The following is an 18,086-nucleotide window of genomic DNA, read 5'->3' on the forward strand; positions in this document are numbered from 1 at the left end:
TCAGAAACTTTGGAGCGACGTCGTAACAGCTCGCTTAACTAATTCAGATGCTTCACTTGTGATCGCTATTCCATCGCACTTGCACAGCATTGACAAGGACCACATCCCCCAAAAGCCATATCTCTTCTTTTCTTCAAGTCTGTTGCTCTCTTGTTTTCTGTGCTCACTGGAGGAGGTGATGTAAGAACATTAATGCACCGGGAGGATATGTAGAGGGTGTGTGCATCTATGTGTGTGTGAGAGACAGAAAGGACAGGCAAAGAGGTACTGTGCTCACTTATATTGAATGTAGGGAGGGGCATGACAACTTGGGAAGAGATGGATCAAAGATTCATAGGCCCAACCTTCAGGCTTGTGTGCACACACGCAACACTCACAGTAACGTTGCCCGTGACGGTTTTGTCATCCCTTTTGCATCTGTCATGATTGCTCTCTCATGATCGCTCCTGGTGTGACCTACATACACTGGAATGTCAGCCATGTTTGTGCGTCTACCGCAAATACCCAGATAAATACAAGCATAAGCTTTTCACTTCGGCTGTTCTACATGAGGCAGGATTTTGGAAGGATGCAGGGGAAGAAGAAGCTACTGAGCGCTGAAGATCATCCAAGAGCCCCATCCTCCTAATCAGAAGGGATTCTTCTCCTGTTGACCACAGCTGAGAGCAGAGACACGTCTTACTGGGGGCAAAGAGTCGAGCTGACACACCACGGTGAAAAAGCAGTGAGGCCAAAAGACTAGTCATGCATTTCCCTTGACTCGCTGCCTTGTCTCATCTCATGTTTTATTAATAGTGTGCAGCTTATTGTCTATGCACTATGTATTTTTATTTTTATTTTTTTGTCACAGGTAAGATCAGACGACATATTTTGGAATAACCACAAACTCAAATGTACTTTTTTCTCAGTCTCCCTGAGTGTTGCTCCTTTGCGCGTGACTTAAATGTGAATCCCGGCCGTTTCTCTCTTCTCAGATTCCGGGTTCACGTGTAGCAGAAATTCCTCTGATTTGACAAATGTAGCATGGAGTGGTGGAAAAGGGCCCGCTGGCTGTGCCTTCACGCATGCTTAAGCTCCAATTTATTCTGTCCACCTTAGAGCTGGGCTTAAAAGAGAATGGAGAAATTAAGGAAGTTCACTCTTTTCCCTTTTAACTGCACACATTCACTAGAGATCGTATATGAAGACGAGCCCGGGAGCATTACGAATTCTGTTTTCTCCTGGCACGTATCAAAACAGCAGAGGTTTGATAGATATAGATATATATCTATAAAAACATATGCGCGTGTGTGTGTCGGGGGGGCAATGCACAGGTGCATATTCAGTTGCATGTAATGCTTCCCTTTTAATGCGTTCATGTGGGTGTGTGCATGCACATATGTGTATGTGTTTTGATATCTGTGCCTCTCTGCTTTGCCTCAGTTCAAAAGGGTTTAGTCCCGACAACGTGATGTCGGGCTGCGTCAGCTCCACCAATCCCAGCCTGGATAGCAACATTAGCAGCCAATCAGAAACTCCCAGCAGCCTTTGCTGTGTGCCCCCTTTCCATATTCAGCAACACTAGTCTCAATCTGCTGGCTTCTTTGGGATGTTGCATAAAGCCACCCCCACACCCCCCCATTCCAACATGCTTCCATATTATAAGTTTCTCATGTCTACGTTCAGTCAACTCTTCAGGAGCACCCCTCCACGCCAGTGAATGACAAACTCTCAACAGTCGGGTGACATTGCATGTCAGAGGGCAGCAGCCATTTTGTTGCATCTTGAAAGCTGAAAACGTGATTTCGTTGAGGATGATCACCGCTGACTTGCGAGCCCATCCAGTTTTTCTTTCGCTTTAATGCGGACTCCGGCGCAGTAAAATTTTACCTTATGCACAAGTGCCCACTATGCCTACTTTAAGCTTTAATTAAGCTTTGCTTCATTTGAACATACACTTAAGAGCACACCCATGCATACTGTGCATGCAGAGAGTGTACACAGCAGCATAGGCTGCTTGTCAGTGTATTCACTGGACGAGTCCTTGTTACAGAGGCCTGTAGGCCCGGTTTCACTCTCTGTTTTTGCTATCTCCGCACTCCCTGTGGAAGATAGGAGCACCTAATCTGGTCATTTCTTTATCCTGCCAACCTTTCAGCGCAAACCCCACTGTTTCTCTCTGTTACTTCAATATTTGCCTTACCACCCTTTTTTTTTAATCCTTAACCCTTTTAAACAAGCACCCCCCCCCCCTTTTTTTTCTCTGATTTCTTATTCTGTTTTCTATCTTCTTTCCTCCAATTCTTTCCTCTGTGTTTGCACATTCTGTCCCAGTTTCCCCCTCTCCTCCTGTCTCATCCTATCACCCCCTCCGCCTTCCCACCCCACCCATTTCACCTGCACCCCCTACCCCTGTCCCTTTTGCAGTGAGTGGAGCGGAGGGGCAAGTGAGAGAGCAAACGGCCCGGAGCCCGTCAGTACATCCGCAGAGCAGCACAGTGAGTCGACCGCTCCCTGAGGCCATCCGCTCATCACACAAACACACTCACATTCACTCACTCCTCTTTTATCTCTTAGTCACTCTCTCCTCCCTGCTCCTCATCCCCCCCCCCCCCCCCCGCTCTCCTCATCTCTTCCTCCGTTCCCCTTGTCCCCCACCCTCTCCGCCGCCCTTCATCTTAACAAGCGAGGCTTTTCCCCTCCTCATTGTTTCCTCCCCATCTCTTTTTCCCCTTCTTTGCTTCCTCTTCCCTCATTCCCTCCATCCTCTCTATTTTTTGAGGCCATGCAGTATTTATGTTGTGGGCTGCTGATGCTGCGTCAGTGAACAGACATCACAGGCATACACCGATAGACACAAAAACACAAGTGTACAACTAAAATGGCCGACGCATCTGTCCTCATTTGATAGCGTCTGCACCATACATGCATGCTAACCTTTGTAGGTTAGATACTTTAAATAGTTTAGTTAAAAAGAAGAAAAGAAAAAAATGATTGTGAGGGGTTTTTTACATTTGAGCTTGGGGTTTTTTTTTTGTTCTAAAATCTATATTTTACAATATGAATGTAAGTTGCACAGCATTGTTGCTGCATTACATTCTATATGACAAGCTGTATTTAAATGGCTTATTGCCTATCACACATAAACATGATCTATTTGAGTCACCCTAGCAGCGGTTACTTTCTGACAATTGCAATGAGCATGAATATTCCTTTATGTAATATCTTCACCCCAGCTGGCGGCGACACACGTCAATTCCCTGTTGGGGTACCCCCGTGTCCCCCCCGTGTCACCACATCCCTCAATTTCAGGGGTGCCCGTGCACATCCAAAGCCAAAATCCCACAGGAGATGACCTTGACATATAACCCATGACCTCTGCAACCCCCCACACTTCTAATCCAACCCTGTTTCTCTCCTGTGGTTGGCTGAGGTTGGCGGGCTCATTACCAGGTGTCGGTTATTACACCCTCACACATGCTGACGGCCTTAATTTATGGAGATTGAGGCACGTGTGTTCACAGCGTGGGGGTTGAGTTCTGCATGTCCATTTGAATATGTTAAAGTTTTCTAACATTTTCATACTTCAATATTTCGATGTATTTTTTTCAATTTACAAATTTGCAACCTTTCTTTCTGTGGGTTTTTGTGAACGTATTCATATTTCGTGGTAATAACCCAACACTGATGACAACTGGACTGAAAAAATATATTTAGAGCTAGACATGAGATTTGGGGTTCCAAAGGTAAGTGTGGTTTCTTCTTTCAAAATTAAAGTCTAAACTAAAGTGTTTTTCAGAATAAAGAGTGATAGTGTCCTAAACATTTTAAGTTTTTTGACTGCCTGTCGTACATTTAATTTGACAGCACACAAAATGAGATCAAATTTATTAAAAGAAAAATAAGATGTGCAGCATTTGAAAAATCAATATTTAAAAAAACATATTCCCTCCAGGGAAGAGAAACTGCATGTACTTAATTCTGGACAGAAACTCAAAGAAGTTAGAGTGTTATTATTGTAACTGTTAATTTGGAGCAGTCAGGGTTTTTTTTTTTTTTATATTTCTGTTTACTTCATTTTTACATAATTATATAATATGTAAATTTGATCCCAGTAGGAGGTTTGGGTTTGCTGAAACTGCTGACCTGAACTCTGTCTAAAGTAGAGAGGGATATAACTCGAGGAATCCAACTTATGCTCTCAGTATGGACTGACTGGAGTACAATGGTAGAGCTCGCTTCACTGTTGGAGCAGCTAAAAATAAACAGCTCAGGGTTAGAGTCACAGTGGTCTGACAACATGCCCAGAACTATGAAGTGATCATGTTAGAGAGCACTGCTCCTGTATGGAGAAATTAAAAACAGTAAGATGAGGCAGCTTTTCAAAAGAGGTAACTGCAGCGATCTACCTCATGCATTGTCACATAAACAGATGTAGTCGCGGTAACATCCCTGAGAGTCACAGCTCTGATTTAAAACTACCTCCTTTCAGTGTTGTGTCACTACCTCACAGCAAGCTTTGCAATGGCTTATTTTTTTCCTTTGAATGGTTATGTTATATATGCATACAGTACATCTGTCCGTATGTGTGCGAATGCGTTTGCACGTGCAGGAGAGAGTGTGTGTCCGCTGGGGATGCTCTCCTCATCCCATCTCCGTACTCTGCCTCTGTCTCCAGCGCATCAGGAGCGTCTTACATAAGAACAGGGCAAAAATAGCATCTGAGAGTGGAGAGGAGGAGAGAGCTCTGCTGGCACGCACAGTCGTAACAGGACCGCGGGGCACGGCACAACCCTGAGTACTATCACACACACACAAATGCACAGGGAAGACTGCAGTTATCAGTCATTATACATCTTTTTGTGTTTCCGTGCGTGCGTGTGTGTACTTTTCTGACAGAATAGTAGAAATGAGGACTCCGCGAACACCGAATAATTCCCGATGATCTTTCAGCATGGGCACAGGGCTGTGTTAAACCTCCTCCGTAACCAGAGTTGTGTATGCATCGCACTAAACGGAGGTAGAGAGTAAGGAATCAAGAGTTGAAAAATAAAAAAGAAACTACATTAGTTCATTAGTTTTCACTGTGCTGCAGTGTAATTGGTATGTGCTGCCAAGTGCAGTAGTTCTGAATTCACTTCACATGTTTTTCCCGCCGTGTTCAGAAGCATGCAGAAAGTCACCAATTATGCAGAAGCGTTTCTTAATTGCAGACACCTACAGAAGCTTGACTGCTGAAATGTTTGTTGTTCTTTCTTCTAATGATTTTTTTGTGCCTCATTTTCTTGTTTTACATCTATTTAAGTGTCAACTGCGCGTTTGAAATACAGGGATGGTAGAGCAGCCGATGAAGACCGAAGGGGAGGTGGGAACGGTACGTGAAGCGGTGGAGTGCTACCAGATGAAGGATCACGGATAAAAAAAATAAGCCCCCACTTCCGTAGGATGGCGGGAAAGTGGAGCATGTTTAAAGTGTGCCACTCGCTCTTCCCTGGCTTGTAATTTCTACCTTCATCACTTGTTCGTCTCCTCCCTCCCTACCAGTTTGTCACAACACCAGCCTTCATTTTAATCTGATTACTTTCTTACTATTTCATCTCTTTTCTTGGCCTGCAAATAATTTATTTTTTAAATTCACAAGTCTGGCTACTCGCTGGTGCCAGAACACGCCCCCCCCCCCCCCCCCCCCCCAAAAAATCTCTCTGCATCCTTTCAGCACAAAAAACATATACGTGCATATGGCAAAGAAAGCAAGGAAAGAAATCTGGAAACAAATTAGTAAGTGGGCAATGAGGCAAGAGCTAGAGAAAGAAAGTGAAAAAGCCCAGAGTGCTGAAGGAAGGAGGGAAAGTGAAGTTGGGAGTGGGAGAAATGGCGTGCTTTTATCCCCAACAGCCAGAAGGGACAAGCTGAGTGGAGCCTTTTTGTATGTGTGTGTGTGTGCAAGGACAAACATTGGAAGAAATTGTATAGAGTTGCAAGAAATCTCAGCAGGTTTAAACGCAACAAGACCCAGAAGAGTTTGCTTCTGCATACGCTGGTTTGTGTGCAAGCGTCTCTTGAAGAGAGTAGCTACTCCCTGTGAGACTTCCGCCCTCCCTCTTTTTCTCACTGTGGCTTCCATTTGTGTTAAAAGATACACTTTAAAGGTTCTCATTTGGTCAGGGAGGGGGGTTGGAGGTATACATCAGTAACCCAGAGAGGCAGTGTTCATATCTATCCATTCACTTCCGTTTATCCTTTCCAGGGTCGAGGGAGGTGCTGGATTCTATCCCAGCTCTCATAGGGCAAGAGGCAGGGTACACCCTAACACATAGAGACACAGACAACCATTCGCACTCACATTGACACCTATGGGCAATTTAGATTAACTGCAGGTTTTTGGAGTGTGGGAGGAGTACCTGGGGAGAACCCACACAAACAGGGAGAACATGCAAAGTCCACACAGAAAGACCCCTGCCTGATGGTGCCTGATGGTGGAATTGAACTCAGGACCTTCTTGCTGTGCGGCAACAGTGCTAACCACCGTGCCAACGTGCTGCCCTATAGATATATATCTATATATACATATATATGTGGATGAGTGTGTTTGTGTGTGTGTACATGTGTCACCTGTAGCCCCTCCTCTTCTGTCCACCCCCATTACCCTCTGCTTTCAGAGGCAAGGCTCTCATGCATAATGCAGAGTGAACAGGGAGGCTCTCATTAATAATTACTGCTGCCTTTGATGGATGGAGAAAATAACGAAGGGGGCTGTTAAAAATGGAGAGACTGAGAGAGACGATGGAGGCGGGAGGGGAGAATCAAGAGTTTTTGGGGTGTTTCCCCCCCTCCTGTTTTTTTTTTTTTTTTTTTTTTTTTGCCATCATAGTTGAGGGCTGAATGCTTATGGGGATGGATTTGGAGTTAGTATAATCAAAGGCTAGGCTCATATTTTGGATGGTGTTAATATTTTGATTAGGGAGTGACTCCTTCTGATGGTGGATGGATCTCAGAACTTAATTGTGTTGGAAGCTGCAATTACCACTCCAGGGTGTTTGTCTCTTGGCTTTTCTCTGATATTCCATATCGTCTACCACTTCTTTGTGATGAGAAGCCTTTTTCATCTTTACTTTTTTATGTGAGATATTAAGCTTCCACTGTTTCTGTAAGGTGGAAAATTAATTATGTTCAGCTGTATAAGAAAAAAAAAAGCTTTAATCAAATTAAAGCGGAGTAAATTTCGAGATATTTGATGGTGTTCCCTGGCATAATTAATATATGTGTTGCTGCATACGACACCATGCACGTGCATATGCAAGCGGTGCTCTGTGCGTGGTCAGCATGCTCAGGACCACAGGTCAGCAGGATAGGTCAGAGGGAAGCGCCAAGCTGCAAAACCCCTTCGAGTTAACCAATCAGAGGAAAGACTCTGAGTGAGAAGCCAATGGAAGATTGAGTTGGTAGCCTTTGATAGAGGGGCAACCATTTACACTGAACAGCAGTGCTGGAGGGTGGGGGGTGCACAATGCAGGTTTACGGAAGATGGAGTTTGAGGGTATAGATGCAGTAAATGCTAAATTAAAGATATAAAAAGGTAAAATTAGAAAATATTACAAAATTGCAGAATATTTGTATTTGAGTTCCAAGCTGGTGGATCATAGAGAACACACACACTGATTCCAAGCAACAGGGTGACATTTTGAAACTTAATTACTATTAGTTGGTTTTTACTGAAGGTCAGAGCAGTTATGTGTTCATTTTATTTCACTCACTATCCAAGTTACTCCAAGTATGCACTGTCGTAAAATTTACCTGTATATCACTTTTACTTAGGATTGCCGATTTCAAATGTATTTATTTGTATTGCATTTATGATATGTATGCCTTCTTTGTTTTTAGATCATGTTTTAAGTGTACGAGCATTTGATATTGTTCCAGAAATATTCAGTGAAGCAAATTCCTCAAGGCAGCAACATTAGTAACAGTGAGTTTATTCAACGTGTGTCGGAGAGCAGTCAATGCCTGCTTGTCTGCTCTGATTTGAATGAAGACCAGATGAATACTTATAGCCATTATGCCTGAACAGACTGTGTCACAGATAGGTTGTGACACTCTATGATGTAAGGTAGCATTTAATCTAAAGAGAACACGATATGCAGATCACTGTGTCAGGGAGATATCTTGTCCGTACAGTGAGTGGAAATTGTTATTCTGCCACAGTATAGATTGAACACCCACATCTGAGATGTAACAACAGACATCGCTTACAGTGTGTTGTTTTACCTTACACGTACAACAAACCTTACATTTAGTGACGTAAATATTTGAAGTATGACACGTTTTTTTGTCGTTTTGCCATTTTCATACATAGTTCCACATAATAGGCTGAAAAAGAAATTGGACAGTTGACTTACAAGAAGCTCTGTGACCAGGTGAGACCTGTACCTTTGTTTTTCCATGATAAATGAAGCGGATAATAGATCTGGAGTTGCTTTAAAATGTGGAATTTACATTTTCTATCTGTTTACTGGAGCTGTCAGCTCCAGGTCCAAAGAGCTATTGATGCAAGTGAAGAAGGCCATCATTAGGCTGAAAAGTTAAACCTATCGGGGAGATAGGAAATCTTTAGGAGAGGGGAAATTGAAAGTCTGATGCACTTTTAAAAAGAAGCGCTGCACTGACCAGCTCAGCAAACCAATCCCCCCCCCCCCCCCCCCAAAAAAAAAAAACACCTAAAGACAACTGAAGCCACCATTATTCAAACTCACAAGGCTGTAACCATTATTTTTACGTTAACAATTGGTTTGAGGAACACTTGTAATGAGAGCAGTTTCATTCTTAGTGACGAACTAGCCCTTATCATCTCTTTACCATCTTTCAGCTCATTGTTTTGGTTTGAACAAACAACACAAATGTACAATATGGGAATTTTGTTATTGTTGATGTCTGTAACGTAACTTCAAAAGCAAGACCATTCTCACCTTTGTTGGTTGCTTTTACAACTTGTGATTTTAGGGGTAAATCAGATTTTGATGGTGGTTTACTTTTTGCGAGAGTATATCACCATGGTAACTTGTGCTGCAGACCTAACCTCCTCTGGAACAGGTAATGTTCAACATTAGAGATCTGCAGCTATGAAATCACCACATAAAGATCAAGCAGATCTATGGAAAATAGCTTTACCATTGCATTCATGGATCCAGAGATAGAAGGAGGAGCTGAATTTTTTAAGAGCGTCCAAAGTCTTTGCTTTTCCCTCCTGAGCCTTAGTGATAAATATAGATTCTTAATGCACTTTTATTCCTTTATGCTTTTTCCCTGTTGGCTGTAAACTATTTTACAACAGTTGTTTTGTTCTATAAGCATTAATATACAAATTTAAAACAGGACAGCTATTTGTACTTGTGGATCTTACACTAAATTTTTGAATGTGAAAAAAAAATCCTAAAACTTACTTACTTACATTAAAAATGTTAAAGGAATTTAACAGAATATTGAAATCAAGTTTTCTCCCACGTCTTCCATTATAAAACTGTGATATCAATAATTCTCGTACCTCACACAGTCTGTATTTTTTCCGGCTTTTCTTCCCAGCTTCAAATAGGCTAGACTTTATTAATGTGGGAGGTGTTTTCCAGTCTTACTGACAAAAGTGCTTAAAGTGCTCACACATTCATACAGGGCTTTTAATACTAAACTACTGTTCAGCACTTTTCCTCTCACACACACACTCTCATACTAGCACACATTGTCTGTGGCAGTCGGTTTTATATGTGTTTATTCTCTAAATATTTTTCTAATATCATTGTATTATCTTTCTTTGTAAGATCAGTTGCTCTTCTGTCAGTAGACCTGCCCACATTTGCAATGCCTTTCATGTGAACACACTCGTAGCTAGATTTGGAAGTCCTGGGTTGACTTACTGAGTCGGATTGCCTTGCTTTGGTACAGGGCCCAGCACAGTTTCAAAATACAACACAAATGAGCAAAACTGTTGTTTCAAAATGTTGTGTGACTTTTTTCAAGAGTTGCTTCTTGCCAGATGTCTGAAGAGGCAGATGTTTGCCAAAATGTTCACGCCAGTTTGATCCCATGCTGCTGCTTTCTGGCCATGTAGGATATGGTGCCCCAGAAAAATCTGTGTTAAAACAAGAAAAAGAGAAAGGGAAGGAGACACAAAAGCATATTACCTCTACATGACAAAGACACAGCAAAATGTTCTGAATATGGTGACAGAAACATGACAAGCTTTAAAATGTAAGAATGAACCATTTGTTTTGCTTGCCAATCGCTGACCAGTAGCCAAAAGTGCAGTAAAATGAGAGTGGCTGGAAGGAGGAGTAAACGTGTTGTCCACATGAACTAATCCACCATCAAAATCAGGCTGAAAGACATATCTGACAGGCCTCTAAACAAGAACACATGTATCAGTGATTCAAGCCCATAACAAAACGCCAATGACTGAAAAAGACAAGGATTTAGAAAGATAGAAGAAGACAAGAATGACACACTTCAGTAAAGAAAGGAAACAAATGCAGAGTGGGAGATGTGTCCACGGATGTCTGAGCTGCTCAGGAGTTTAGCATTTGAAAAGCATAGAAAGGATGGCAGCTGTTTGGCCCCCTAATCAAGTTACAGTATACCTGGATATCCTCCCAAACACTCTGACGTAAAGCTGATGAAAATGTTTGACACTGTCACATAGATGACAAAGAAGAGGAAAATGTGTCCACCTTCATTTGCCCATACACCTACACGACTCAGGCCTTCCTAATGAAAGCCTGAATCTGCTGTGAACTTTGAATTCATTCGGCCTCATGAATTCAAGACGCAGGATGATGACATAATTATGAAAGCCTTTTGCATGCAAATCACATTGTGTCTGCTCTGATTGTGGTGCTTCATGCATTTTTGTGGGGTGTCTTATTTTTCCTTGTGTGTGTGTGTGTGTGTGTGTGTGTATGTGTGTTTTATGCAGGTATGAAGCAGCACAATGACCAAGGTACTCAGTATCGTTCAGCCATTTACACATCCAACCCCACTCAGCAGGAGATTGCGCTGAAGAGTAAAGTGGCCTTCCAGCAGGTATGATACCCCCTCACACACATCAGGAGGTTTTATTATTATATTTACTCAAGTATGGGATTGCATATAACCAAACTATAAGCCAAGTAAAGCAGTAGCCACGGAGCGACTCTTGAAAAATGTGAAGAAAGTCTCACACACCTTTCCAGTTAAAAGACTAACGTAATGCATATATATAAATATGACTGAGTCATCATATATAGGTTTTATCAGTATATAGGAACCTTTTTGAGTGTTGCAGCAGTCTAAGTGGTAGTTTGGAGCTTTCTTTATTATTTGAATGGCAATTAAAAATTAGTGTCTGGAGTAGCAACCTCTTATGCAGTTTAGTCAAGCAAAACCATCTTTTTAGGTGATATGCATCTAAACCGTCTTTCTTAAACCGAAAGAGAGGAAGGGGGTCAAAAGGCCATCTTAACTGATTTCTAAAGCTCTCCCTTTCAATGGCGCACGCGTGCTTCTTTTGTTCATTCTATTGTTCTGCCCATCAGCCTGCCGATCCGTCCGTTGTTCCCGGCATCACCCTCTTCGCTCCTCCAAATGGTATTCATGGATGAGCTGGCAGGGGGCAGAGGGGAGCAAATTATGATCGTTAGGGTTACTTGGGGCTCCCGGGGTCAGCAGCCAGGCGCTGCGGGCCTGTTTTGTTGCCGTGGCAACAACCTCCCAACCTTGGCCTTGGGCTTGGGTCAGAGGTTAGAGAGGAGTGGCAGCTGGGACCATAAAGGTGGGGGAGGAAGAACATGAAAAGTACGAGAGAGCCAGTTAGATCAGAGAGTCATCGCTGACAGGTTATCAACTGAAGATGACCCTGCCCTTTGGCTGTCAACTGACCACGACCTCATCACACCCACACGCACGCAAGCACACATACCACCAAGATACACCCTTGAAGTATTTTTTAAAAAGCTAAAGAGCATGGGGCAAATGGATGAAGCCTGTAACAGTCAACAAAGAAACAGGGAGAGAAATGCACAGATGGCACACATGCATTACTATCTGCATAGTAAGAGACAGGAGGAAATTACATGTGTATATTTTGAGTTTAAAAGTTCATCTTTGAACTTAGAAACGGCATTCGACCAAACAATCTTACCTGTGATCTGTTTGGCAGCTCTTTGGAGTTCACCCGGTTCACTGTAGGGCCTCAAATGCAAGTGAAAGTGAAAACTTTTAGGAGACCCAGAATAATCAGTAGTTGCGAAGTGCTTACATTGAATTTTCTTGTTACCTGGGACCAATAGCAAGTAGTTTCAATGACCCATTTTCACCTGGAATTTGAGCGTGCGGCACCCTCAACCTCTGGATGCTTGCAGTTGCAAGGACTGCACAGTTCACCTGGTGGGAGACAGCCTGTCTCATTTCAACCTTAACTGGCAAGAGTCAGTCTCGAACAGATTGGAGAAAGGCCTGCAACTAATTGCTATTCAATTTATAAAGGCAGACAGATTGGCATGTGCTCCTTCAAATAATGAAACACACAAACCTGAGTGACTAAGGTTTGTGGCAGGCAATTAACTGTAAATTATGCTTTTTACACCAAAAGCATGTCTTATTTTGTGGCTGATATGTGTGTGTGATAATTGCCTCTAGGAGTGTTTATTTATTTGGAAAGACGGGGGAGATGTTATCAGAATGAGTGTGTAATTGGCATGACTGGATGGCTCAAAGCTGTGAGCACAGTGCTAAAACTTTGGCTCTGTCCTGTCGCTCTTTATTCAGTCCCCGCTCTGAGTGTTTAGAGACGAGCCACATATTCCTGCTCCACAGTAATACTGGGATTTTATTGAAGCAGAGCAGAACTGAACTGAACTTAATGGAGCGATGGAGGGAGGGGAGGAGGAGTATCCTTGTATGCAAGGCACATACAAGGATACATCTTGCTTTCCTTTTTACAGTGAGCAGAGCCGGTTCCAGTGTTTCAGACATTTCTACACAGACGTCAGGACATAATTCAATCATCTTTCCATGGCTTTTTTCCAGGGTTCTGTTGCCTTTATCCCATTTATCAATGCTCCCCGTCTAGCCCAAACTCAAATATATGTCAAAGGTAGCATCATGATGGTGTAAAATCTTTATAAGATCAAACAAAAACATCAAGAATGAGATTTCCATACCAGATCGGTTGGGGCCCGAGTTAAAAATGACCTCCTCCGGTGCTGTTTGCCAACAAGGTGCTGGTGGAAACTGATCTATTGTTGGCTAAAGACAAAGAAAGCAGAGATATGGAAGTTGTGTTTGGACTCAGTGAGAGAGAAGGATGATCTGTACATGAGAGTAAGAAGCAGGTGAAAGAGAGGTGGAGGCATGCTCTGGAGACAAGAGGAGTGAAAGTCTGTAGAAACAAGGCACAATACATGCGTGTGAATGAGAGGGAGACAGGTATGACAGTGAAGCTGCAGGTAGTGAAGGTATATTAGTTTGAATACCTGGGATCAACCATCCAGAGCAACGGAAAGGGCACAAGAGAGGTGAAGAAGAGAATGTAGGCAGCGTGAAGTGGGAGGAGATGAGTGTCAGGGTAACTTGTCACAGAAGGACAGCAGCATGAGTGAAAGGAAAGGATGTATTGTTTGGAGATGGTGGAACTGAGAAAAAGACCAGAGGAGGAGCTGAAGACAGCAGAGATTTTTTTGGGACTGACCAGACAAGATTAAAAATGAGTCCATCAGAGCTTAGCTGAGGTTGACCAGTTTGGAGAGAAAGTTAGAGAAGCAAGGCTGAGATTGTTTGGACATGTGCAGAGGAGGGATAGTGGATATATTGGGCATGTTAAATACGGAAGCTGCCAGAGAGGAGGAAAGGGATAGTGTGAGACGGAGGCAACCGCTAAAGGGAGAACCTGAAAGAAGAAAACCCAGACCAATGCACGCATTTGGTACAGTAACAATATCCTCATTAACACGTGGATCTTATATAGCGCTTGTCTACTGTAAGTACTCACAGTGCTTTACACAACATGGCTCAATCACCCATTCACGCTCCTTCATACAGGGACTCTTTTCTATACTAAACATCTGATATGGACGGCAACAAACATCCACAGATTTGTGATTTATCACAGTTAATCTCTGTTTTATTGCAAACACATTGCATGTAAGTGCCAACTTGACCCAATTCAAAGGAAAAATCAACAGCACGCCGACTGCCTCTTATTGCCGTTTTGTCCCTGTTTTATCGCCTTCTTGACACACCAAAGTTGCTTTGAAGATGGCAACTGACTGAGTAGTCTCAGATCTGGTCCCCGTCTTTGATGTGATCATTTCAAACATTGATGGTACACAGTCATAATAACTTCGGTCACATACGACTAAGACTTTAGATGAACGAAATCAGGCAGATATAAAAGGTTGCTTTGGCGTTTTTTTCTCCTTAAGTTCATTGTTAAATATCTCTTTTTTATTAGCGAGGATAGCAGCCATGCTAAATCTTTGCGTTATTGTCCAGCTGTTGTGTTTCCTTATCATTACTCAACACAAAACATTAGTTTTAAATGGTAACTTGCTACTTAAGAGGACATGTTATGTCTGTATATTTGAAACTTTTCACATGTCATTACATTATTCATTCATTCATTTGTTACCAACTATGAGCAGGGAAATTATATCATCTATTTATTGCCCCTCCACTTTGAAATAATTCAGCCATCCTGAATCTCCTGTAGAACTTTCAGTCATTTTAAACATTATTTTGTACACCGAAAAGGCATAACATTATGATCACGTGCCTAATATTGTGCTGTTGCCTAAACAGCCCTGACCTGTCGAAGCGTGGACTACATGAAGGTAGAAGGTGTGCTATTTTATCTTGCAGATCCTTTTAAGTCCTGTAAGATGCGAGATGTTGGGTTTGTTTGTCCAGCACATCCCACAAATGCTTGATCAGTTGAGATCTGGGGAATTTGGAAGTCAAGTCAACACCTCAAACTTGTTGTTGTTCTCCTCAAACCATTCCTGAACCTATTTTTCTTTGTGGCAGGGTGCATTATCCTCTCCATTAAGGGTGTACATGGTGTACAACAATGCTTAGATAGGTGGTACGTGTCAAAGTTTCCTAGAAGAACATTGCCCAAAGCATCACACTGCCTTCACCGGCTTGCCTTCTTCCCCTAGTGCATCCTGGTGTTTCCCAGATGAGTGACGCGCACTTACCCCATCATCTATGTGATACCCCAGACCAGGCTACCTTCTTCCATAGCTTCTATTGATCCATTGGTCTAGCCATCACAGTTTGGCCCCATTTGGCTCTGGTCCAACTCAAATCCTTATTTTTCCTGCTTCTAAAACAACGTTGAGGACAAAATGTTCACTTGCTCCCTAATGTATCCCACACAGTAACAGGCCCCATGACCACCTGTCAGTGGTCAAAATGTTATGCCTGATCGATGTATGATCCCCAGCAGGTCAGCAGATTAGGGTCATCTTTTCCAGGCAGCTCTAGACTAGAGAGGTTTTGTACATTGTACTCATTCAAAGAATATCAATATCACCCTTAAATATGTCATTGCATGATATGATATGTTATTGTAATATTATTAAATGATTTTCTATTATGAATTTGAGATTTTTTAAGACAAGATGAGATGTTTTTCTTTTTTTTAATAATTAAAATAGCCAGAAAAATTAAATGTAATTATTTACAAGTAGATGAATGTTAAACAAACAAACTGAGTTTGTATCACAGCACAGAAAAGGCTGTTATTGTCACAACGGGACTGAACGGACTCACGCGCAGGCTCTAGGTCTTGAAAGCACAAGAGTCTTTATTATGATGCACCAGGTGATTATTTACAAAAGTGAGGGGAAAGCCGGGCTCCGGGGGTCCACACACGAACGGGAAAGACACGCACACTCTCCGTCCACTCCTCTTCACACTCGCACACTCTCCGTCCACTCCTCCTCACACTCCACTCACTCGGGTAACACAGGGGTAGGTCCAGGGAATCTGTACACAGAGACACGAATGGGTAGTTAGGTAAATCGCTATGAAACACTTCTGAAGTCATTGAGCTGGGGTTACACTGACGAGGGTCGGCAACGGTCCAGCGACGAGAAACGCAGGGCTGCCGTCTTATAAAGGAGCTGGATCACTCGTGATGAGCCACAGGTGCGTGGGCCAAGGGCAGGAGCCCGCAGGTGAGCTCCGCCCAGGCAGAGGGAGGAGGGAAAGAGGGGAAAGGAGAGAGCAGGAAAAAAATAAAAAAAGGAATACAAAACATATGTAGCCGTACTGAGCCGACCGGGTAGGCACAGGGACCCTGACAGTACCCCCCCCCTCAACGGGAGCCACCCGGCGACCCACCGGGCTTACCAGGGTGCCGGCGATGGAAGTCACGGAGCAGGCGCCGACACAAAACAGCCGAGCGAGGCACCCAGGAGCGCTCCTCCGGCCCGTAGCCCTCCCAATCGACCAAATACTGGACCCCCCGCCCCCGGCGCCGAGAGTCCATAATGCGGGAGACCCCATACGCCGGCAGCCCATCAACGATCCGGGCGGGAGGCGGGGGCCCGGAAGGAGGGCACAAAGGACTGGAGAGCACGGGCTTAATCTGGGAGACATGGAAAACGTCGTGGACACGCATGTTGCGCGGAAGGTTCAACCGAACAGACACAGGGTTCACAAGCGCACCGATTTCGAATGGCCCAATAAAAGTAGGAGACAGTTTCTTGGACTCCGCCCGGAGGGGCACATAGCGGGTGGACAGCCATACCTTTTGTCCGACCGCATACTCAGGAGCCGGTGTCCGATGGCGGTCTGCGAGCTGTTTGTTACGTGCCGTCGTCCGGAGGAGGGCAGCTCGGGTGGCTCTCCACACCCGGCAACATCTACGCAGGTGGTGTTGGACGGATGGCACAGAGAGGTCACCCTCAACGGCCGGAAAGAGCGGAGGCTGAAATCCTAATGACGCCTCAAAAGGTGAAACTCCAGTGGCTGAGGAAGTCAGGCAATTGTGGGCGTACTCAATCCATGGCAGCTGGTCACTCCAGGTAGTTTGATTTGTGGACACCACACACCGCAGAGCAGCCTCCAGTTCTTGGTTCGCCCGCTCAGCCTGCCCGTTGGTCTGAGGGTGGAAGCCAGAGGACAGACTAACCTTAGCGCCGAGGGCGGAGCAAAACTCCCTCCAGACCCGTGAAGTGAACTGGGGGCCACGGTCTGACACAATGTCCTCCGGAATTCCATGGAGGCGGAATACATGCGTGGTGAGGAGGTGAGCGGTTTCCAGGGCCGTAGGCAGCTTGGGCAAGGCAACGAAATGGACAGCTTTAGAAAACCTGTCCACAACGGTTAGAATGACTGTGTTACCTTTTGAAGCCGGTAATCCGGTGACGAAATCCAAGGCTATGTGGGACCAAGGCCGTCCCGGAGTGGGCAGCGGTTGTAGCAAACCGGAGGGAGGTTGGTTGGACGACTTGTTACGGGCGCAGGTCGTGCAGGCGGCGACGTATTCCCGTGCATCCCGAGCCAAAGTGGGCCACCAGAAGTAACGCTGGAGGAATCGTATGGTGCGGTGTACTCCCGGGTGACAGGTGAACCGGGCGGCGTGTGCCCATTGCAGTACCTGAGAACGAACAGAGGAGGGCACAAACAACTGACCTGGGGGCCCGGTCCCGGGATCTGGTTCTGTTTTCTGAGCTTCTTTAATCTGAGATTCGATTTCCCAGGTCACCGTGCCGATGGAGCAGGAGGCAGGAAGAATCGGACCTGGCTCGGGTTCCGCTTCAGAGGAGTCATACAGTCGGGAGAGGGCGTCTGGCTTCACATTGCGGCTCCCGGGCCTGTACGTAATTGAAAAGTTGAATCTCGTGAAAAAGAGAGCCCACCTCGCTTGCCGGGGATTGAGTCGCTTTGCGGCTCGGAGATACTCAAGGTTTCTGTGGTCTGTCCACACAATGAATGGTTGAGTGGCTCCCTCTAGCCAATGTCTCCATTCCTCCAGTGCTAACTTGATAGCCAGAAGTTCCCGGTCTCCAACATCATAATTGCGCTCTGCTGGGGAGAGACGGTGAGAGAAAAAGGCACATGGGTGGAGCTTACCC

General features: G+C 44.4%; 1 protein-coding gene across 5 annotated transcripts in view; it reads left to right on the plus strand.

Annotated features, from left to right (window-relative positions):
- Window positions 1-18,086, plus strand: part of msrab (methionine sulfoxide reductase Ab) — a 42,902-nt gene that overhangs the window by 13,079 nt on the left and 11,737 nt on the right. For 2 of the 5 annotated variants that reach the window (XR_003270624.1, XM_026151747.1), the window contains exons 5-6: window positions 5,285-5,353; window positions 10,940-11,046. Coding sequence is in view for 4 of the 5 variants with exons in the window: in XM_026151747.1 (XP_026007532.1) it covers window positions 5,285-5,353; window positions 10,940-11,046 (176 nt within the window). In the remaining variant the exon portion in view is untranslated. The other 3 variants (XM_026151750.1, XM_026151748.1, XM_026151749.1) reach the window with 2 other exon arrangements.

The sequence above is a fragment of the Astatotilapia calliptera genome, chromosome 19 (genome assembly GCF_900246225.1).
Source record: "Astatotilapia calliptera chromosome 19, fAstCal1.2, whole genome shotgun sequence".
In the NCBI taxonomy this organism is placed as follows: Eukaryota; Metazoa; Chordata; class Actinopteri; order Cichliformes; family Cichlidae; genus Astatotilapia; species Astatotilapia calliptera.